Genomic DNA, 23,424 nt, shown 5'->3' with positions numbered 1-23,424 from the left:
ATACACCTTCTTCTGGCTGTCTTGTTCTACTTTCCCTGCTCCAAATCTGGCACTTGCTTAACTGAGGCAGGTTAGGAATCTGGATTAACAGAAAGCTAATTCTGTTTGGGGAAAAGAAAAATAATGAGAGAAAAATCTCCCTGAATTATTTACATGGGAGTCAAATAAACACCAGGCCTGGTGTCAGAAAGGGAAGGGCTGTGTACCACTAACCCATGTCACTGAGGGCCTTATCTACACAGTTATAGAACACTTCCAGGTACGGTGATTTCCCCACTGCTGGGAGCAGCCTGTTCCAATGCCTGACCACCCTTTCTGTGAAGAAACTTTTCCTCAGCTCCATCTAAACCTCCCGTGGTGCAGCTTGAGGCCGTTTCCTCTTGTCCCATCCCTTGCTCCTTGGGAGCAGAGACCGACCCCACCTCACTCCATCCTCCTGTCAGGCACTTGCAGGGAGCGATAAGGTCCCACTTGAGCCTTCTTTTCTCCAGACTAAACCACCCCAGTCCCTCAGCCGTTCCCCCAGGCCCTTCCCATCACAACCCTGGGGCACAGCACTCTCCTCCCCGCCTACCCCGTTTCTCAACACTTCTCCTTCCTCTTCCTCCTCCTCCTCACCGCCTGCCCTTAAGGCGCCACTGGCGAGGCCGCACTGCGCATGCCCCACCTACCACAGGTCCGGTAGAGGTGGGAGGGGCGGAGGGAGAGAAGGGGCGGGGCCACGCGGAGGGGGCGGAGCCTCGGTGTGCCACGCCCTAAGTCTGTGGTACCGGCAGGGGCGGCCCGTGGAGGGGGGGGAACGACTACCCCGGACCGGAGGCGGTGCTGTGGAGGGGCTGAGGGGAGGACGGGTCTGGTCCGGCCCAGCCCTCGGTAGGCGCTGAGGGGAAAGCGGAGCCGGGACCCTCCGTGGAGAAGTTTGGAAGCTGCCCCGCGGGCGATCAGGGGGAGGAGCGGCCGCAGACCTCGGCGTCGGGAGCATGAGCGGTCCGCCCCGGCCTCGCCATTGCTGCTGCGCCCGCAGGAGGACAGGCCGGTGCCCGCGGCCCTGAGGGGGATCGCTCCGCCGCGCCGGAGACTGCTCCCGTAGGACCCCGCAGCCCGTGGCTGCCCGCCCTTCTCTGAGGCGGCTCTGAGCCCTCTCCGCCCCTCAGGGCGAGACTGGACCATTGCGGTCGGGTTCCTCGGAAGAGGAGGGGCGGCGGCCAGGAGCCCTCCGGGATCCGCTTGGGACGACGCGGAGGCGGCTGGAAAGCCCCTCGCCTGAGGCGGCCGTTCCCACCGGCCCTCACCTCAGCTTCCCCCCGGCCCTCACCTCAGCTTCCCCCCGCGGGCGGAGCCGCATGGGGGCGGTGGGAGCGGGGCCGGGGCGCAGCGGGCGAGGGGAGGCCCCGTGAGGGCAGCGGCCCTGCCGGCACCGCCGCGCGCGTCCCGTCCCCTCCCCGCCCTGCCCGGGCCCAGCTCCCGGCTCTGACGCCGGGCGGCTCCTCTCGTCTCCGAAGGAACTTTGCCGTGTGGGGCGAGGATGGATCCGGGCGGTCTGGAGTACTTCTGCGAGCAGGTACAGCAGAAGGACGTGGCCCGTAGGATGCAGGTCGGGCAGGAGCTGCTGGAGTACCTGAACGACCCGGCGCGGTGCTCCGAGGTGGAGCAGGACCTGCAGCGCTTGGACAAGGTGATCGACGAACTGACCGCATGGGTCAACTCCAGCAACTTCAGGGTGAGGCTGCGGGGACACTCGGTGCGGGAGCGACCATGATTCATCATGGCAGGGAGGTGCGGGGCTCTGCGCTGCTTCGTTATCGGGTACGAGCAGGGATAAAACTGCGTTTATATCGGGTTTCATCCCTGCTCCGATAAAAGGAAACTCGGAAATTTTTGGTGTGTGTGTGTGTGTGCTGTTAACGTTTTCTTTTTTCTGTTTCTCTGCTCTGAAAGAAGCATTAATGTGAGTTTCATTTTTGCTTTTATCGCTGGTTGAACGTTTTTGGACGTAATATCAAAACTGAACCAAACCACACAACTGTTTTACATACTCGGGTTGTGTTTCTTATTCTGAAGCGAGATAAGTGATGATTTTTCCCTCCCCCTCCCGTTCCGTGCTCTCTGTACTTGGGTGTAGCGTTTCCTGGATTGCCATGGTTTTCTGTAGGCCGTAGGAGTGCTGTCTCACCGGGTTTGTGCCTCACCGGGCGTGTTTGACACGCTTTAATGGATAATTTGCTGCTAGGGATTCCCATTGTAAGTTTGAGGCTGTTTTCCCGTCTCCAGGTGACTTTCCCGGCCGTGGGAAGTTGTGCGGTGTCTCTGCAGCCGCCGATGATGACTCACGTTTCGTGGCGTGTTGTGTGTGCGCGTCTCAGACCGGAGCTGTCTGGAAGCAGCGACCGCTCCTGCACGCTCCTCCTGGGATATGTGTCCATAGTTCTGACTCTGTCCAGCTGATAAAACCATTGACAACGTAGTTTTAATACCGGGGACAGCCGTGTTCGCATTAGCGAGTTCTATTAATTAATTAATTACTGAACTTGGCGTGCCGCTGGGCCGGCTCCGCGCTCCCGTCGGCTGGCGGCGGTGTCGGGCTGCGATTGCGCTGCGCTCTCTAAGCCCAGCCAGGTCCGCCCTTCCCTCCGCACTGAGAAACGCAGCGCGGGGTGGGTTGTGGAAGGGACCGTAAAGCTCATCCAGTCGTAGCCCTGTGCCACCTTTCATTAAACCAGGTTGCTCCAAGTCCCGTCCAAGCTGGCCTTGAGCAGTGCAGGGATCGGCTCATTCCCTTCTCTCACTGTCATGCCGTGTAGATTAAATTGACTTGCACTTTGGGCCTCTGGACTCACTGTTGTGAGGTTGTTGTGGTTTTTTTACCATCTGCTTAGGCTCAGGAAGCAGACCTAGGAGTAAGTTTGGGGCAGTTGTTCATTAAATGGGTATTTTTAGTTTTTCAGTGTTTGCATGTAGCCCGTCTGAGTTTCAAGTTCTCTTCTAAGTCTCAAAATAATAAGGCTTAACTCTATTTGCACGTGTGATTTTGTTATTTTGAAGCATGTTCATCAAGAAAGGTCAGCTTAGCTTGAGAAAATAACTTGGACAAGTATGATTCATTTGCCTTTAAATCCCTCATCTGAGGGCAGTTGCTGGTGATGATTACTGTGAAACCTAGAGAGGTTTGTAAAGAGGACTAGGTATTACTTATCTTAACAAGGTAATATGGGAGTTTCCTTTTGGTCTTTTAATTTGTCAAAATTGGGCCTTAATTCTTGAAATCTACTTTTCAAGATGAGTGTTTCATAACGTGAGACATTCTGCTTGCTGCTAAGGTAAGGTGATAGGGCTCTTCGGCTTTTAGGACTGCAGGACAAATGAGGATATGCAGCACTCCAGATCACAGCCTCAGTCATGCTAGATGAGTTTTAAAAACAGCTTGCATAATAACTAAAACATATTTGTTACCTCTTCTCTATATCCACTTACTGGGGGCTCTTTATATATACGGTGCTGTATTTCAAAGCATGTTACATGCATTCTGTTAGCTGCAGCAGCACAGGATCTTGGATGTTTTGCTCATGATCAGTTCCAGTATTCCTGGCTGTGGTGGCAGCATCTGCTGCTTCAAAACAAAAATACTCTAGAAAACTGTGTTTTGCATCTTATGTGCATATTCTGTCTTGTGCAAGCATAGGTGTAACTTCAAATGTTAAATCTGAGTCTTTTTGCTTTGCTGAGTGACAAGCAGAGAATACTGGAGGGTATTTTAAGGGGGACATTATTTCCACTGTAGGTGATTAGTATGGATGATGAGGGAATAACTAATGTAGCTTGGCCTGGATACGCCTTATCTTGTTCTTGTGTGCAGACTCCATTCTTGCATGCAGTTCACAGTGATGACCACACTGAAAGATGCATGATCTTGGAGCTCAGCTCTCAGGCTTAACTCTGCTGTACCTGAGAAGAGAAAACTATAAAATGATGCCCTGGAAAGTTTCTGTCTCACATAACTAAAAGGGAAAGGGTCTGATGGGAATAGAAATAAGAGAATTGATTGGGCAGACTTGATAATGAAGGGGGGGAAAAGGGGTGTTCAGTAGACAAGTGTGGACAATCTCTGAGGTTCAATTGACTTGTCTCAAACAGGTTTTAGTTATCTAAATAGTGCTTTTAAGTTTCTGAAGTCTGCAGCTGTTCATAGTGGTTTAATAAGCAACCTGGCAGCTCTAACCTAAGAAAGCAGATAGCAGAATTTCTGAGTTGATCTAGCTCATTGAGGTGGAAAATGCAATTACCTGGATGAGTTACTGGTAAATCAAAAAGGTGGGAGTAAGAACATGTTGACTCATCTGCAGATGGAGTTCTGGTGCAAGTTGGTTGTGGAGCACAGGGAGTAACCTAGAGAGATCTGAGTCATTAAAGGCTGATCTTAATGGTGTATCATGGAGACTCCAGCTACCAGGTCTGTGCAGTCAGGGATGAATTGCTTTCCACAACTGCTGGAAACTTTACAAGGCCAGGGAGCACCCAGATTTATTTTGTATCTCATTAGAATGAAAGAGTTGCTCACTGAACTAAATATTGTTTGCTTGGTGTCCTGGTTTTATGAGCTCTTTTATTTCAGGTTGGTTGGGACTGACCTCTCTCCTCCTACAATTCAGAGGTTTCAGTTTGGTTTGGGTTTTTTTGCCTCCCACAATGACTGGTTTCTCAAGGCTGTGAGGAATAGTGGAGAAACAAAGTAAGAGTGGTGAATTCTGAAAGCTTTTTAAGGAGCAAGTAAGTTGGATGCAAAGTATTAAGAGATGGGCACTAGTTACTCTTCTGCTGGTATTTGTTCTCCTCAAACTCTGAACTATTTGGCAACTTCAGCAAATTGGAATAGAGCTAATGTTTGCAAACTTCAAGCAGTAAATTAATTCCCCATTCTGGTTGGGTGTCACAACTGGTACTTGCTGGCTTTACATGGTTAACCTGGATGTCCAGCTATATATATGAGTTTTACCACGTGTCTTCGTATTTCTCTGGTACTATATAGTCACTTGAAATAATTGCGAGGTTAGCTGACTTCGTACAGTCTGGTGGCTCAGACTCTTCTGTGTCTGACTCAAGTAACTGGGAAATCTGCTTTGAACGTCTGCTGAAGAGATGTGGGAAAAGAAATACTCAAGAAGCACCTTTGCAAGTCTACTTTTGCCTGTTCACGTGTTGTGTTTGGCTTTGTAAGCCTACCAAAATAAAATAGTTACCCTCATTCTTCTGAGCAATAAAACCACCTTTCAGTTCTTTATGCAAATTCTACCTGATCAGAAGAAATAAAAACTAAGACTAAAATTCAGGTAGTTTCTCAAGATAATTTTTGTAAGAGTGATCAGCAATGGTTGTGGCTGAGAGCCGTTTTGGGGTTTCTTACCTTTGTAGTCCATGTTTTAGCTTGGTTTATTCCTGAGCTATAACAGAATAACCAATAATCACTGGGTTTATGTCAGAGGAGTAGATTGTTCACCATGCAAAAATGAGAAATTGGGTATCTTTCGGTCTTTTGCTGATAGTGTGGATAATCTGTTTCTTTTGGGCAAATCCTTGAAGTTACCTTTTATTCTATGCTCCCTGTAGAGAGATATTTTTTCTTTGCTTTGTTTGTCTCAACAGCAAATCCTGAACATGCTGACATGCCAGTGATGTTATTGTTGCTTCCTTAGTTTGGCAAGTGTTTGTTTTGGTTTGTCTTCAGTTCAACAGAAGGCCGGCAGGAGGAGCTTTCGATTGCCGGAAGGGAAGATCTGAACTGGGATTTTGCAGATAGATTAAGACAAAGTGATCAGGATGTTTGTCTCAAGTCCTTGTGCAGAGAGACAGCAGTTTTTACAACTTCATTGACTGCGTAAAAGTGTGTGAAGTGGGAGCTGGAATTTGAAATAATTTGAACAAAATGGAGATGAGATCTGGAAAAATAAGTTCAGAACTAAATGTGAAGTCCTTCATTTCAGTAAAATAATTGAACACAAATGCAGGATGTGGGACATGGGATTAAGTAAAGGTCCTTAGGAAGAATGTGTAAGGGTTGTTTTCAAGCTGAAGTTGAACACAAGTAAACACAAAAGCAAATGCTGTATTGAGTTGTAGGACTGTAACTTGCAGGACAGAAAAATGGAAGAAGATGTCCCACCTCAACCTTTATTCTTCAGTTACTGCATACATCCTGGTATTTCCTTAGCCTTTGTTAGCAAATAGTGGTGATTTGAATGTCTTTGTTGGAGGAGCAGTGTTTGACTTTGAGCTCTTTGCTGAACTTCATTATTCCTTATTTCAAGTTTGTTTCATCTTGGCTATGTGGGAGCTACTTCCCTTATTCCCATGTAATGAGAATGTGATTCAGCCTGTCCATGTATAAATCCAGTTTTAGTTTTCAAGCTCAAGTATTAGATTCCTGAGTAATAATTGCTATTTTTTCATGTATTATTTATGATCTGTTGGTAGAGTGTTAAATAAACTATTAGCCAAATAAACAAATCTTCAGAAGGCAAGGGACACTTGCAACAAGTTTTAATTATTTGAAGCATAATTAAAACGAGTTTTGTCCAGCATTTAATTACGAATGTGGAATATATAGTCTCAAACTCCCAGGCATCTCCTCCAGAGGTGGAACTGGCAGTTCTCAGTAGTTTTGCATCTTCAGTTTGTGCAGTCCAGCCTAACTGTAGCCCCTGTTGAAACAGCACTATCCTGTTGATGTTGAATTCATTTTCCAGCATTTCAACAAGCTGATTGGACTGATTCTGCAGGAGGTTTAAGTGCGTACCAGGCCAAATACACCTGCAGGTCAAGAGGGAGAATGAGGCTGTCCCTTTTAGCCTGCAGTTTGATTTGGGTGTGACTGGAGATCATTTCCAAGCTCTGTGCAGTATGCAAGAGAGGTGCCTCCTTCAGAATGGAGCTCACAGCATGAGCCATATGTAGTTCTACACGTGCTCATTGTGGTGTTGCCCATTTGAGCAGTTTCTTTCTTTCCCTGGCTGCTGAATGGCCATGGTGCTTCTGGCTTCATTGCTCTGATGTGAGTGCTTGGGATGCTGTACAGTGGACAGGCTTAGGGAAGATCTCTGGCTAAGGAGATGCTTTTTCTTGTTCACTTGTTGCACTGGCTTTCTAAAGCAGGTTACTCTTCAGCTGTCTCCTCACAGCCAAAGAGCTGGTGCCAGCAGTACGAGTAAGCAGCAGAATAGGAAGAAATTACTGTGTGTTTAATACAGTTTTAACAAAGAGGAAATGGGAAGGGAAATAAGAGACCTTGGGCACAAAAAGAATTACATTCTTTTGAAAGAATAAAGTCCTAAAATAAAGTGGATTTTGTTCTTCTCCATCAACAGACTTAGGAAGGTTTTCAAGTGCAGTTGTTGGGGAGGGAGGGTGGAAAGCTTTGTCCTTTTTTTTTTTTAATTAATAATTTATATAAAAATTATGCTAAAGAGAAATGCAATACTTACATCTTATTGTCTTCCCACTGAGCACTGCTTTTAAAGAGGCTCTGTCTTCAAACTTCTTGCATTGCAGCATGTGATGTTTAAGCCAGACAACCTCAAAAAGAAAATGATTTAAAATGTTAGGGATTGCTCTGTGGTATAGTTTGGAACAGTGTCTATGAAAAGTATATGACTGTGGTAAAGGAAGGAATGTTCCATGTATGTGTGAAGCAAACTGTAGATATTGCTGTGATGGATGAAAGCTGGAGGCAGTGCACTACACACTTCAGAATACTGATTGCTGAGTTGTCACAGAATACAGAACAGTTTGGAGATCCCACTTTCAGCCTGAACTCAAGTCAGCTTGGAGATCATGAGGGATTTTGAAGTAACAGAAAGGTGTAAATGCTTCTGAGTGTTACCAATGTGTTCTTCAGAACTGGGTAAATGTTTCTTCACTAATGCTGGGGGGAGGAATGTTCTAGTTCCTAACTTGGAGGAAGGGCAGTAAACCAGATTTATTAAGCTCTGAAATGTTTATGACAGCACTATGCCTGCTTGCTTTGGCTGCTGTACAGGAGAGGTCAAAACAACAAGGACTGCCCAGATCCATGCATTTTGAGAAGGGACTCCGAGGGAACCAAGCCTTTTCAGTGCTGAGCTGTACTCATCAGCCTGTGGGTAAATCTGGGTGATTCATTCAGTAATCCTCTCGCGGTGTGGTGACTTGCACTATGGAGCTGAAATGATTTGTGCTTGGCCCTCACAGGAGGATTATGAAAGGAAGATTATCCTGGGGAGTTTGGTAGTCTGTACCGCTTTTGAGACTTTGTGGGTTGCAGCTGATGAGTAGCTTTAACAGTAGCAGAGATCTGATACTCTCAGCAGGGTCTTGGCTTGTAGTCCAAATTCTAGTTGCAAACCACTGCTTTGAAGTCGGTAAACTTGCATTTTTAGGTAGAGGAGGCTGTGCATTTGCTGAAGAATTGCAACTCAAATTGTTGAGCTTGAAGACTGGTCGGTTACCAGCAATCCTCTTTCCTGGCAGGGTGAAGTGATGTGATATACATACTGCTAGATGAAAAAAGATGGTACAGGTCTTAGGTCTTTGGCATTGTGTCATTGTACCCTTGAAGATGGAAGAAGCACAAAAATGGAAATACTGCTTTCTTGTCAATTGTGATCTCTAAGGTACAGATAATGTATAGCAGCTTCAGCAGCTGGGACTACAGTTTTGGCCGCTTGTCAGCAGAGGCAGCTGCCCTACTGATTCTGAGGAGGAGAACTGAAGTTCTCTTGTCTCCAGGAGAGCAGAATCTAAGGATGACCTGGATGGGACTGGAGAACCACAAGGGCTGAAGAAACAGCCAAGGAAAATGGAAGAGGCCTTCTGCCTGTGAAGCTGGGGCAGGTTTTGGTATATGCAAGCTTTTGGATAAAGAGAGGGAATGGAACATGGCAGATCTCAGTCAAGAGGGTAATGTGGAAAGAACTGGAGTGGAAAACAGTAAAGGAGCAACAAGTGATGCAGTATCCTGTGAACTAGGGGAGAAGTGTGTTCAGGGAGATGAGTAAAGAGAACTATGTAAGAAACTCTTCCAGGAGAGCTGGAAAAGAATCAAGCTGCAGAGCAAGAAATAGGCTTAATTCATAATTACATTTTGGTTGGAACATCTTGACTCCACTGAAGAGCCTGGTACTTTCCAGAGCAGATAAAACATTTCTCAGTCAGGTTGCCAATTTTATTGTGATCCAAGAAGTCAAGGACAGTCCTGAACACTGGTTTGTTAAAGAACAGCTCAACAACCAATCAACTGCAGCTCAAATAAGTCTAAATTTCTTTTGTGAACCTCAAAGGCAGTGTTTGAATGCATTAAACAATACTGAGCTGATGAATTGGCCTCAGCATACAAAGGCCTTTCTAGGCAGCAGGCAAATAGGCTTAATGAATGCAGAGTCGGAAACAGATCCAATGATTTCATCCCAGAAGCAATACATCCCTCACTGAAGTGATTGGGAGAAGCCATGGTGCTGTTGAGAGGTTTTGCTGTCCATAGTGGAGAGCCTGTGTTGGTACACCATCCCACACAGAGTCTGAGGGGTTAGACCTGCTTCTTACAGATCAGCTCTACCTGACTTGTGCATTGTTCTTGTTGGTTTTGTATGAATGCTGCTCTCTTGATCCCCTGTCAGTCATGAAGGGCTGCTTGGATCACATCTACCAGGAGATACTGAAGCTCAGAACATCGTGTATCAAAGCAGAGGAATGTAAGACCTATTTACAAAACCAGAGAGGTAGTTTATTTGATGTACTCTGTAGTGGTATGCTTCAGCTGACTTGTTTTGAAACACGGAATGAGAGCCAACTTGGTAGCTAGAGCAGTTTCCCACTACTTCAAGCCTGTGGTTACATCATACTTTCCCACTGTAGGTATCATGACATTTCTTACTTGTTGTCATTTTGAAGGTGCAGACCACAGGGGACTTTGCATGAGCTCAAGCCATGTGTGCTTTACTTTTTTAAATCTCTGAGGTTCTGTTGTTTGGAATGGAAGAAGTCTTCAAGTGGGATTTTAGAAAGACAATCAAATGTGTACAGAAGAGGGAGATTCTCTGTGAGTACCATTACAGAAGGAAAGGCTGCGATTTATGCATTAATAGACCTCTAAATACATGCATAGGAAGGGTATCTTAAAAGCTGCCACTGGAAGCTGAGTCTAAGGTGGAGCTTGTAATCAGGAAACAGAAGCATAGGAAAATTATGCATATCCAGAATGAATTCGTTACTACGTTCAGGCATCACTTTCTAGATTGAAGTTTTGTCTTGGGTCTCATAAAGCTTTACAATCTGGAAAAGAACATTAAAAGGAAGAGCTTTTGGGAAACTTTGTTACCCTAAGAGCTAACTTATGGGTGTTTTTTGGTCTAAGTTACCAAATAGTGTTCTGTTTTCTCACCTAAAGCTGTAGATGCAGTCACCTGTTGGCAGTATATTAAGTCAGTGATGCTATCCATTTGTATTTGCTCTTCTCTGGTTTAGTCTGTAATGGTGTGAATTTCCACATAAGATGTACTAACTCGAAACTAAGTTTTGTTCCCCTTGTTTAAAAAGAGGTCTGTTGTACTTAAAATCCCCTTAATTATGTGGTTGCTTCAGATCCGAGGTTTTGTGGGGACCATATTTGTCTAGTTCCCTGTGGAAACACAGCTCACGGGATCCGGTATGCGTGGGCCACGTGCATTCACATTCAGCTCCAGACGGATTTTCTTTGGCCTGTTGTCTGCTGTGGACCATTGTGACAGATAAGGATCTTGCGGAAACAGCCTTGTCCAAGAAAATGTGGTTCCAAGTTGTAGGAAAATAAACAGCTGATAGAGGGGAGTAGCTCTGCTCAAGGCTTCACAGGGAAACATTTCCAGTGCCTTAACTAGAAAATCCAGAAGAGAAAAAACTGTTCCAAAAGCCCAAGCATCAGGAGGTCCTTCCTTTGGGATTTGTGTCTTCGTGGGCTGCAAATTGAGCTGGCTACAAGGTGTGGGAAATGCAGTTCCTAATGAACTGTGACGGGACATCAGGAATGAAGTCTTGGAACACTGCGCAGGGTAGGCAGGGGTGAAAAAAAGCATCCTGACTTGTTGCAGTAATTTAGTTCAACCACTCATTTCCCACCATGCTTTTGTTTCTCTGTTAGTGGATGTTACTCTCTTACTTGGTTTCTGATCATAGATGGGAACTTCCTCACAACCCCAGCAGTGTTTTAACCTGCCTCTTGTTTTCTGATTTTCTTTTTATTTTCTTTTTATTTTTTATTCTTTTTTAAACAAGAGCAAATGAAGAGAAATGGAACTTCTCAAGCTGAACAAGCAGGTGGACAAATGGTGTGGTCTGAACTGCCAGGGAAGGCAGCACTGGCTTCTCTCCCTTGTTTTCTTTTGGGAGTTTGGAAAAGGATGTAATGACCTTAGTGGATCAGCTAAGTAGCCAGATTGAAGTAAGCTCTTAGCATCTGGAAAACTGTTTAAACCAGGGAGGTTTCCTAGTCTATGTTAGCACTTATGTTGGGGGGCTTAGTTTTGCCTTCTAAGACGTTTGCTTTTTCTGAGTGTTATAACTGCATCCCTCTCCTTTGGTTTTGTTCTTTGCTTGTGGGTTTGTTTGGAGTTCTTTTGTTTTCTGCCTTTTTTGCTAAAGCATTAGGGTTGGTTTGCTTCAGCAGCTTAGAGACCTTGTAGAGGAGGAAAGGCCTAAAGCCTCACTGTTACCTGGTTCAAAGGAACTTTGACTTTCATCTTAATATCAAGTTAGACCTCTAGAGTAATCTTTTAAAGGACTGACCGGGTTGCAGACCCTAAAATATGATCTACACAGGAAAAAAGCTTCTTCCAATTTGTTAGTTCTCATAATTATTAATTTGAATGTTAATGATTTGTAGTTGAAAATGCTAAAACATTAATAGTATTTCTGTTCTAAGACAAGTACTAAAAAACCTGAACTGCTCTGGTATATGTGAATACACTCGATCCATCCCAAATATGTTCTGCTGACTTCATCTTCATGAAAGCTTCAAGGAATTATCACTGGAGCTTTAATTTCTCTTTGGGTCAAGATCCAGTCTTTCAGCATGTTTGCATATCTGTGTCTGGTTTCTTTAAAATGTATTCTAAAGAATTCTTTAGTGATCTGTTTTATGTATCTAATGCTTTTGTTTCAACAGGTAGCACTACTGGGATTAGATGTTTTAGGTGCCTTTGTCAGCAGATTATCGGGACGCTTTAATTCCTATCTAGGAACTGGTAAGTGGAATACAACTTTATTGTTAAGACTAAAAAGTAAAAGACATTCTCCTTCTTTGCCCCTCTCCCCACCTTCCACAGCAGCTGAAGTGAAATATGTTGAAAGCTTTCTGAGCTAATTATAATATAGTGGTAGACATCTTATTGCTACTTGTGGAATTAAAGTAATTTGATATTAACTTGTAAGTGTTCATTTCTCATGCAATTGTTGATTTCTGGGTGGTGGTTGGGATTTTTGAGAGGTTCCAGGAACATCTCTTCAGTAATTAGCTTCATGCTGTGTAGTTGCTCACCACTCCCATGCTATGTACTCACCAGTCCCCAAGACAGTCATCTACAAATTACATCAGAACATAACTGTTACCTTTAACTTGTGTTGAAGACTGAAGGTTTTATTTGCAGATCACTTTAATTAGAGCCTTATGTCTGCTGAAGCCTGTGGTCTCTGAGGACAATGTGATCTACCTCCTGTGAGATAACTGTAGCTTTTGGTAGTCTAAACTTCTTACGGGATGGAAAAAAGAACTGTTGTTCTTGTGTGAAATACTTCCTTGAATGACATTCAAATGAGGGGATCTGTGTGTGCCTGAGTATGAAACAGTTGTGCTAGGAAGTGTGAACAAATGATGCTGCCCAACTCATTTTGCTGGTGTCCTTGAAAAGGGATAGTGCTACTGGAGCATTGACATTGATGATGTATCACTGGCTGTTGCTAACAGAAGTTTTTAGCTGAATGTCCTTTCCCAAAGTTTGTGTAAACTTACATCTTGTTCCCACATCTCCTTACCTCACATTTTCTGCTACAATGTTAAGCTTCCTTTTCTTTATGTGTCTACTTTTGTATGCAAGAGATAAGAAATCAGTGACATCTGAAAGCTTAGGAACACAAAGTATAGTTTGACACATAACTGACCAAAGTCACTGGAAACCCCTTTCAGAGCGCTGCAGAGCTACTGCAGTAGTGCTGCGGTATTGGGATCTGTTGCTGTTGAGGGTATTTCTTTGCTTTGTTCTGTACTGGAGCAGTGTAAGGGCACTGAAGGTGTATTGTGCTGTGCAGGGTGCTGATTTGTGAATAGCCTCTGTTGCTACACACAGTGCTGGGCTTCAGAGTTTTATTCTGTTTTGACTTATATTGTGGTGTGTGTAACTGAAAATTACAGCAGCTTTATGAAAGGCTGGAAAGCTTTATTCATTTCTCTGGTTTTAAGTGTGGACTACTTCAGAAGAGACTGAAAACTCTCATTGGTTTTGTCCCAGTAGTTGAGTAGTTTCAGATTATGTCCCTGTAGCATTTATATTGAGAAAACCCAAAGGAGTACTGGCACTGGGTGACCATGAATGTGTGTAACATCAGTAGGCATCCGAAGCTGTATACTCCACAAGTACCTTTTAGAAGAGCCCAGTAGTAGTGCCTTCTACTGAAATTGGTCTTCTGAGCATCTTCAGAATCAAGACCTATGGAGTGCACTGTGCTGAATATGCAAGTCACTGTTGTGCATGGTCAGCCTTTAGGTAAGCTTGACAGACACCAAAGCATGTTCTGTTGAGTGTGTAGATTTAGCTTCTATCATAATCTGAGAATGACTCCAGTAGATCAGACCAAAGTGTCATGTCTGACAGTGGTCTGCAGATGCCTGAAAAGACAGTAAGGCCATGACAATCATAGAGTGATAACCCCTTCATTATGATCCCCAAGCTGTCAGCAGCTTTGCAGTTTAGGGTAGCTGAGGCCAATGTCATCCTGTTTTCCTACAGCTGTATCCAGTTAGGTTTTGAGCACAAACAGACATTTGGCTTCTACAGTGTTGTGTAATAATGCTTAATTATGGAAAATGTTTGGTTTGGGGCTGCCTGATAACCTGATGTTTGCTGGATGTTGTGTTAGAGAGATGAGCTATCACTTCTTATCTTCCTGACCACCATCGTCATTTCACAGATCTCTCCTGTGTCTGTCCTCTGCTGTCCTTCTCCCTGCCCTGGGTGAGAGTCCCAGTCTGATTGTTTCTTGTATACACATGGTTCCATAGTTTTAATTGTTTCCCCTTTCAGAGCCTTTCTGTTGGAGGGATTTGAGTTAAGGAAGCCATAGCAGCACTAATGCAGTGTATGTTTATAGCAGCATAATTCCATTTGGGTTTGTTATGTGTCTATTACTGTTGTAATGATTAAGAACCTCTTTTTTTGTTACCTAGCTGCTTCCTGAAAATAGACCTAATATATTCATATATACTGCCTGCTGTAACAACCTGTTTCCTGTGATTCCTAGCAGATTTAGGGTCTGCTGTCCAGGGTGGTGCCTCTTACTCCATGTGCCTTTATCGCTGTGGTACCTTCCTTCCTGTAAGACCCCTTTCTTAAGAACTATGTGAAAATCCAGCTGCACTCTCTCAGCTGAGTTACTTTATGCAGAGTGCTCTTACAAGTTAGTGAGGTACCCCTTAGAACCATACAGACTGATTTGGGTTGGAAAGGACTTTAAGATCATCTGGTTCAAACCTCTGCCATGCGCAGGGGCACTTTCCACTAGACAAAGTTGCTCAAAGCCCCATTCAGGCTGACCCTGAGCACTCCCAGGGATGGAGCATTCACAACGTTCTTGGGTAACCTGTTCCAGTGCCTCACCACTGTCACAATAAAGAACGTCTTCCTTATACCCAACCTAAATCTCCCCTGTGTAAGTTTGAAGCCATTACCCCTTGTCCTTTCACTGTAGCTCCTGATGAAGAGTTCCTCTCCAGCATCCACTCATCTTTATAAAATCTATATTGTCTTCTCTATTCTATAGATGTCTGTGCATGTATTGACTATAGTGGGTTCTTCACAGATGCCAGAAGAAAGCAGAATCATAGTATCTTTGAGGTTGACAAATACCTTTAAGGTCCTCAAGCGCAACTGTTAGCCAAGCACTGCCAAGTCCACTGCTAAACCATGTGCTTATGATTAATGACATTGCATGCTCTCTGCAGCTGGCATCAGTGTTCTGGGGACTTGGACACACAGATTTGGGATCTGTTTTCTAGTACTTACAATGAAGGTGCTCCAAAATACTTTGCAAGCAATAAATCTCAGGGTATGTGTTAGTTCCTGAGACAACATGGCTATCTTCTAGAAGAGCTGAAGCAGATTAAGGAGTGTTGAAGTGTTACATCTTTCAGTGTTTAAAACTACTCCTTGTTCTGTGATTAAAAGAGATTACATAAGAGTACATAATTACTCTGTCACAATCTATTTTCCCAGGTGATGGCATTAATTAGTAAAATATTATATATCAGAAATAAAAGAGGATTAGAACTATGGGCAAGTGTAATGACAATAGAGCTTATGGGAAAAGTCTGTACTCATAGTTTCATTTCTAAAAGAAGTGAATGTTCTCCACTTACTGCCCACTCATTTCAAAAGGAATGAGAAAAGAAAATGTATGGTAAAGGTATAGGGACCCTGTATGACATTTAGTGTCATGTTCTATCATGACATTTTCCTGCACATGTTAAACTGCCCCATTAGTCTATCATATAATTGTCATCCACTTTCACATACAACTTTCCAAGATATACTGCAAAATGTATTCTAGTTATCTGCAGATTAAAGGAAAGATACTTGACACATAAGGACAAAACACAGACTAGATTTAGGTACATATATGTATAAGTCTGAATTAGACACATTTTACACACAAAGTCCCCACTTTGTAGATCTATATATATGTGTAATAACAGTTTAAAATTCTTATGACAGGGACTTTTCATTAGGAACTGTAGTGTTAGAACAAGGGGTAACGGGTTCAAACATAATCAGAGAAAGTTTAGATTGGATATAAGGAAGAAATTCTTTACTGTTAGGGTGTTGAGGCACTGGAATGGGTTGCCCAGGGAAGTTGTGAATGCTCCATCCCTGGCAGTGTTCAAGGCCAGGTTGGACAGAGCCTTGGGTGCCATGGTTTAGTGTGAGGTGTCCCTGCCTGTGGCAGGGGGGTTGGAACTAGATGATCTTGGGATCCTTTCCAACCCAAATCATTCTGTGATTCTATGTAAAAAGAAACCAATGGGCAAAAATACTTTTGGGAGGTTGTTGTAGTGCCATACACTAAGATGTGAAGCCAATTACAGTTGTTCAAGTTCTTTCCCAGGAGGCTTCTAGAAGTGATAGAACCACCTTTGAATTAGTCTCTTCAGAATAATCTAAATGTTCTTTCAAATTTGTTGTTGCAATTAAGCATTCAAGTATGTTTCCTGATTTATTTGCAAGTCCTTATGACAGCTTTAAATGTGCATTAATATTTGGAGGGTACTTGGATTTAAAAGCAGTTGGTGCAAGAATTCAGAAGTATTTGTTTGAGTAAGACTGCATTGAGATAAGTGACACCCAGGTTCTGAATTTTTCTCTCTCCTTCTTGACGATTGCAATTTTGGGATGGAAAATACCTAAATACACATTTTAATCAAGATGTGACTCTTCTGTAAGTGGATTTGATGATGTGTGGAGAAGTGCTTTCCTCAGCTGAAAGAAAACCAAGAAATGTTTTAGCATGAGCTACCATGGATATATATAACATGTGGAAGAATATGGGATCTTCAGGTTCTAGGAACCGAGTTTTATTCTTATTTCTGTATATTTTATTATAATTCATGAAACTTAGTTGCTCAGATAAAGTAAAGCAAGCTTTTGTACTTAAGTGAGAAGAGTCCTGTCTCAAAGGCATCTTGTACCCAACTGCAGGTCAGGTGTGTCTGATACTGCCTTTTCATGTTATTGCTTCTTGAGCTCAGGAAAAGCTGTCTGGATATGAATTGTAGGGTTTGCTTAAGCAATAAAATGCTACTGAGGCTTTCAGAGGAGACTTCATTATTTGGGTTAGGGGTGGTTCTTCTTCTTCAGACTAGATGTTTTGAATTGCTTTTATGTTTTCAGATGTAACAAAAAGGTGAATTTCCTGCAACACCTCAGAAAATCCTTATGTTTTCCTTGGTTCCCTCTATAGTGATCATAGCTGATGGTCACAGCTGATGTAAGCTGTAACTTTTTGCATCTTGGTGACAGTTTCTCTAATGTTTTAGTTTAAAAAATGAAAAAATAAATCTGTGCAGCCTTTTAAAGCTTTTTCTGTCCTGGCTTGCACTGGAATTTAGTAATCATGGGAATGAATGTTACCTGAAGTGATCCATGCCTCAAGTGGTAGGCTGTGATTTAGAGTACCATCTGCTTGCTGTCTGTGGACTCCTCACTGTATGACACTTGGAAATAAGAGGAGAGAAATCACAGCCTTCCTTGGGTTCTGTTTGGTACTAGTTAATGCTAGTTCTGTAAAGCCAGCCTAGAGCTAAACAGGTTTAAAAGATGACATGAACATTTATTCTCTCTCTTTCTAGTTTCCTTGCTGGTCTGGTACAGCTCTTTGGACCTGAAGGCTCTTGTCTTGTGTTCCTGAGACCGAAACCTTGATAGGTTAATGAATTAATTGTGTTAAACCCAAAAAGTGTGTGTTTTCCTTCCACTGCCTGGGAAGAAGAGTACATCTTGTTAATCCTGCTTTTCTTAGATGGCTTCTGGAGAGACCCAAAGAAGCACATTAATGTCTGAGATGGATTTGGATTAGACTTGCTGGGGACTGGACTTTATCTTGAGAAGGGGAGAGCCTTCTAATGATTCTTTGCTTACAAGTAGCCCTTGGCCATGTGGGTCTGTCATTGTGGCCCTAGTGCTGGCCCCATAGGAGCCTCTCTGGGGCTCCTTTCTCTACCATGCATTATACCCAGCAGAACAGACTGCTTTTTCTGTCCTTGTCTTCCTTCTTTCCAATGCAGCTGCTTTAATGCTGTGCCTGATATTGGGTGGATGCCTTGGTATAACCTGAGTCTGTCCTCAAAGCTTCTTTTAATGTCTAAGAAGTTAGACTTTTTAGTAACAGCGTTTCTGCCAGTACTGATGTTGTTTCCCTTGCACAGATTCCTATTAGCTTAATGCTTTCTGTAAGCCTTTGCAGCAGAGCAGACATGGACTCTCAAAATGTGGGCCATGGAAATGAGTAGATGTGAGAGGGTAAGAAGCTGTAAAATGGGCCCTTACAAAGAGCAGGTGTAATTGGCAGGAGAGCAGGAGCAGAAGGAGCTGTGAGGGATAACACAAACTGAAAAGCTCCATGTTTGTGTCACAACAGAAGGAACTCTTGTTAAAGTTTAACAAAGGGAAATTGTGCTTCCAGTGGCATTCCAGCTGCAGGGGGGTTATACAGTTAAGCTGCTCAGGACTCTTAAAAACACATTGGGTGCTGTTCTAGGCACTGAATTCTGGGATTTACGTGTTCATCATCTTTATTCCCTGTAAAAGAAATAAATATGTCATCTCTCAAGGCTGTACCCAGACTCTCCAGGCTGGTTTTGGCCTTAATTCTTGTATCTGCTGTCCAACTTGTGGTGATGGAGTCATTATGTGAATGTGTGGAAGTGAAAATCTATTTAGGCTTACTGAGCCAAGAGAAGCAAGACAAAGAATGGAAGAGAAACCCACAGGATAATAAGCTCTGTTAGGGATATAGTAGAAAGGAAAAAGACATAAAAAGCAGTTCAGATGTAAATAGCAGGGCAGTTTGATGTAGGTCTGATAGAATTATTGTGTGCTATAGATCATTTTTACTAATGTTCATAAGTTTTCTTCAGTAATAAAACCCTATAAAGTTGTGGTATAACAATGTAGAAATCTTAACAGGATAAACTCAGGAGTAGCTGGTAGTGATGGGAAACTTTGGCAATGTGGTGAAAAGGCAAATTGCATGGGATATAATGGTGCTTGGCTCTGCAAAAATAACCAGCAGCTGCAAAGGGGAATCCCTGTTTCCTGAATTTAATGTAATGTTTCTTTTCATATCGGCAGAAGTAAATGAATAAAAGGGAGAAAGTTGTCGTATGTTAGGTTTTCCAGAGTCCCTTTCAAATAGTGAAGTAGTATAGAAGAGTAGTGAGTCCATACTGAATACAACAGGTTATATAGTTCACTGGGTAACTTGTTAGGAGACTACAACTTTGAATACTGCCTTCACGTATGGTCCTGCTTCTCCTTTCTCACCTTCCTTTTAACTCCAATATCTGTTTGAGATTGTTTAGCTGCAGAGTGATGCTTGGAAACAACCATATGTGTATATTGTCACTGCAGCATAAAGGGTGCTAATTCAATCATGGTAATGAAATGTCTAAAACCTAGAGGAAAACTATCAGCCGAAGTGATTGTTCAGTTGTATTTGGAATGAAGGGGGGGGAGCATTGTTCTTGATTATCTGTTTTCTGTCATTCGTTTGTTGGGATGTAGTAGTGCTCTAATCTAAAGCAGAGGCTCGATTTATGCTAAAGGGTGCCTTTGTATTGCAAGTATGACTTCAGCTGTAGCTGGTAGGGGTAGAAATCTGCCTAAAGCTTCCTAAATCTTTCTGTAGAACCTTAGTGCACGCACATCCAGTCGATACTTCCTAAGGTGCCAGAACCTCCATAGGCTGTTCCTGTTGGCTCAGTTTCAACGTAACTCTTGGCTCGTGCTTTTGATTGACACATGTGTATCGTCTGGAATGTCTGAGCATGTCCTCAGTTCACTCTGCAAACAGACAAGTACTGGTACGAGGGGTGCTATGAGCTGGGAGGCAGAAACTGGTTGGCATAGTGAGTGGGCAAAGGTGCTGCTTTATTGACAGCACCGGCTTATACTGGTACAGAGCAAAAGCCTGTGATTTTTGGCTGGGCAAGAGTAGAGAGGAAACAAGGAGAGGCCAGGAGGCTTGGAGGAGGGGGAAGAGAGGGGTGATCAGCAAAACCAGGCTGGGATGGACCCAAGAGTCTCAAATGTCAGAATTTTTGGGGAAGAAGACGTGTTTCCCACTCATTCATAGAAAGCAGAGCCAACACAAATCAGCTATTTTTCTCTTGCTCTTCTTAGATGTGTCTAATGTTTGGAGAACAAGCGTTGGAGGCATTAGAAGTTCAGGTTGAAATATGTTTAATGGAGATCCCCTTCTGGTTGAGTGCTCTGAAACTTCTTCAGTAGGCTACCAGTGATTTCCTACTGGAGCCTTCTTTGTCAGAGAGGATGAAATGCCAAACTGAATATCAGCATTCAACAGCCTAATTTCATTTTCCTTATGCAAAAAGAATATATCATGTCTTGCATGGGGTCCTACAGAAATGTGAGATTTGAGGGGGGAGTTAAGCCTGCAGCCATTTGGGTTCCTGCACAGCTCCCATAGCAGCCTATCCCTCTGTGACAGGGGCTGGTGTGCTCTGAAATCTGTAGACTGAGGCAGGGCTTAGTTCAATGGGGTGAGCTCATCTCTGTTCCGCAGCTCCTAGTAGCTGTTCTCTGTACTTGCCTTGGTGATGTGAGCAGGGCCCTGGTATCTGCAGCTCCGTCAACTGGCTCAGTGTGCTCATTGATCACAAAGGAGCCCTGTTCCCGCAGGACTGGCACTCCATGTGTTTCCCTCTGCTTCCCTGGGGCTGTTTCCCTCTCTGTAAAGCCAGAGGTGCCTTCAGCAGTCAGCTTTAAGGTAGCAGACGTCACTAGTAACACGTGCCATGGGTAAAAGGTCCTTTTAGAAGTGCTGAAAAGAGTCATGGAAAGTGATGCTGGCAAGAAAGATGCAATCAGTAAGTGTAGGAGTGATGGGCAGTTTACGGGGAGGGCTCAGCTCTACTCCCCAAGATCACTTACTGAGCTCTGGATGTTTCTTCTGTGCTCACAAACTGGGGACAAAACCACCCCTCCAAACCCCAAAGTAAACAACCAGCACCCCACCCCAACAAAACAACCCCAAAACCTCAACGTTCCACCCCAACAGAAACACCAACCCAAACAAAATAACTCCAAACTCCTCAAACTATAAACTGGAAGTAGCTGTTAATTTATTTACAGGAGAACAGGGAGGAAAGATAGATGAGAAACAAAAACTTTGTAGGTAAAGATATCAGGAGAATATCCAGAGCCAGGAGAATTCAGTGTTCAGATGAGGGCAATTAGAAAGTGTTCCGATACAGCAGGATCTTATGATCTTTTCTTCTCTCTTTTGCAGTTCTCTTGCCTTTGATCGATCGCATGGGAGATGCCAAAGACCAAGTTCGGGAGCAAGCACAGAATCTCATATTGAAATTGATGGACGAAGTAGCACCACCCATGGTATGATTACTTAGTGTAGGTTCAGGTGGAGGCCTCCAGTGAGCTTATGACTTGTGTATGAGCTTACCTTTGAGTATGTGACGGTGGTGTGGTGACTGCTGATGGTGCAAGCTCTGAAGATATCCTTCCTGGGGTAACACTGATCCGTTGTTCAGCTGGGGATAAAAATCTGGCAGTGCAGTGCTGCAGTCTTTGCATACAGTAGCTGCATTCTGAGTAGATGGTTTTGTGTTATATGGCAGAACTTTGTCAATTAAAGCATGTTTGAAGCATTCTCCTGGCTTTGAGTTTGTGTGATGGGAACAAATAAGTTAGCTTAGCTCTGACTTTGGTTTAAAATTAGCTTCGTACTTGAACATGGAGTAGTCCTGCAGTTGAGGCCATCCATTCTAATGTAGAAAATACAGCTTTCAAGATGTATGACAGGCACTCTGTGTGAATCATGGGCAAACTGAGTGGGGAGATAAGGTGTCCTCTTGATTTGTCTTAGGTTGAAGTTTGAGTTAGGCAAATTCACAGCTCGTAGCATTAGGTGGCTTCCATCCTAGAAGTTAGGTGCTAAATCTTGCAGTTTCTACTCTGAGTCTGAAAAACGTAGGCTTGCTTAACAGGGTTATGTTGTTTGAGCAGTCATGGTTGGAACTCTGTGGATCCTGGTTGTCAATAGGAACTTACGATTTGAGTTTTTAGTTTCTGAAGCAAATCTGTCAGAGTTTTAAGTGCAGAAGGTTATAGGGAACATCTTGGGTTTTGTGAGCAAAAATAAGGTTTGTTTGTGTGCTAATTCCTGTCTTGTTTTATTCAGAGATACAGATTTGAATGTTTGTGCACAGAGAATAAGGTTTACTTGATCTGCAGTCAGAAAACTGTTCTTGGTTGCTTTGTTTGCTTGATAGGGAAGACGAGGCATCTCTGGCAAATATGGAAGCATATTTATCTCCCTTCCAATGTGAGGCATTTTCTTGCATGATTTGGTCACAGATCTGACTGGGGTTTAGGCATCAAAGTCTAGTTGTTTCATCCACAGAGACATGCCTTGACCTTTTCAAGAGATCCCATTCTGATTGTAGTCATTGACAAAGAGACATTGCAGCATTTTTTCTTGCCCAAGAGCAAGTAGTTCATGAGTGACATGTTCCTGTGCCCAACATGCTCCGAAGTACCTGACGTTGAGACCTGAAAGTACACCTATCTCTACAGTCACAGCATTTGGATAAATGTAGAGCATCTTGGAGACACCTTCATTTGAGCCATTGCTGATAAAAACTGTGCTGATAGTTGCTTCATGCTAGGCCCTCATCATGGAAATGCTTTAGATTACTAGTCCATCTTTTGTTCTCTGAAGAGTTGGTAGGCTGAAGGCTGAACACTGAGGTCATGGAAGGAAGCTTCCACCCCCTTTGGAGCTTACTCATAGTGTCAGAAAGAATACTAGGTTTGTGGTGTGGAAGGAACAGCGTGTGTAAGAGAAGGGATGGATCTTGTGGTAGCTCCCTTAGAGTGGAAGAAACCTGGCTTCAGTCATTTGCTCTCAGGACAGCCTGTGTATCATTAAAAATGTGGATGAAAAGCATTAATCGTCCTCACAGCAGGGACAGAAACAGAGAAGTCTCTCCTGTGCCTCCAACATTGACATACAGAGTTTTAGGCTCCTGTTGCTGCAGAGAAACATCCTTTTGGAAGAACTGGGTGGAGTAATCTTTTGGGGATAAGTCCTGTAAGTTTCTTTCCAATCAACTCATCTTGTCTGTTCTAGTGTGTTGTTGAATGATACTGAGTTTGTTCTGTTGCCAGTTCCCTTTTCTTGGTTTAGATGTGTTTGGGTCTTTTTGTTTGGTTGGGGTTTTTGTATAAGTGAGAACTAGACATAGCTGGTTATGGGCAGGAAAGCATAAAAATAAGAGTATCAGTGGTATAAATGCATGCATGGAACAAAGGAAGGTTGACATCAGCTGTTGCTAGCTAGTTGTGAGAGTTGACATTTCTAAGCAGCCATTTGGATTTGTGTGTTTAGAATAACCGAGTTATG

The 23,424-nt window shown here is 43.5% G+C and overlaps 1 protein-coding gene across 7 annotated transcripts in view; it reads left to right on the top strand.

Annotated features, from left to right (window-relative positions):
- The first annotated feature begins 869 nt into the window (after window positions 1–869).
- Window positions 870–23,424, top strand: part of CLASP2 (cytoplasmic linker associated protein 2) — a 118,200-nt gene continuing 95,645 nt past the window's right edge. For 4 of the 7 annotated variants that reach the window (XM_034061896.1, XM_034061869.1, XM_034062011.1 and 1 more), the window contains exons 1-3: window positions 871–1,720; window positions 12,164–12,242; window positions 21,292–21,395. In XM_034061896.1, coding sequence (XP_033917787.1) covers window positions 1,526–1,720; window positions 12,164–12,242; window positions 21,292–21,395 — 378 coding nt within the window. In that variant the 5' untranslated portion in view covers window positions 871–1,525. Of the gene's footprint in view, window positions 1,721–12,163; window positions 12,243–21,291; window positions 21,396–23,424 lie in introns of all 7 variants that reach the window. The other 3 variants (XM_034062047.1, XM_034061970.1, XM_034061839.1) reach the window with 2 other exon arrangements.

The sequence above is a fragment of the Melopsittacus undulatus genome, chromosome 1 (assembly GCF_012275295.1).
Source record: "Melopsittacus undulatus isolate bMelUnd1 chromosome 1, bMelUnd1.mat.Z, whole genome shotgun sequence".
Classification (NCBI taxonomy): Eukaryota; Metazoa; Chordata; class Aves; order Psittaciformes; family Psittaculidae; genus Melopsittacus; species Melopsittacus undulatus.
This window is presented reverse-complemented; position numbering and strand designations above follow the sequence as displayed.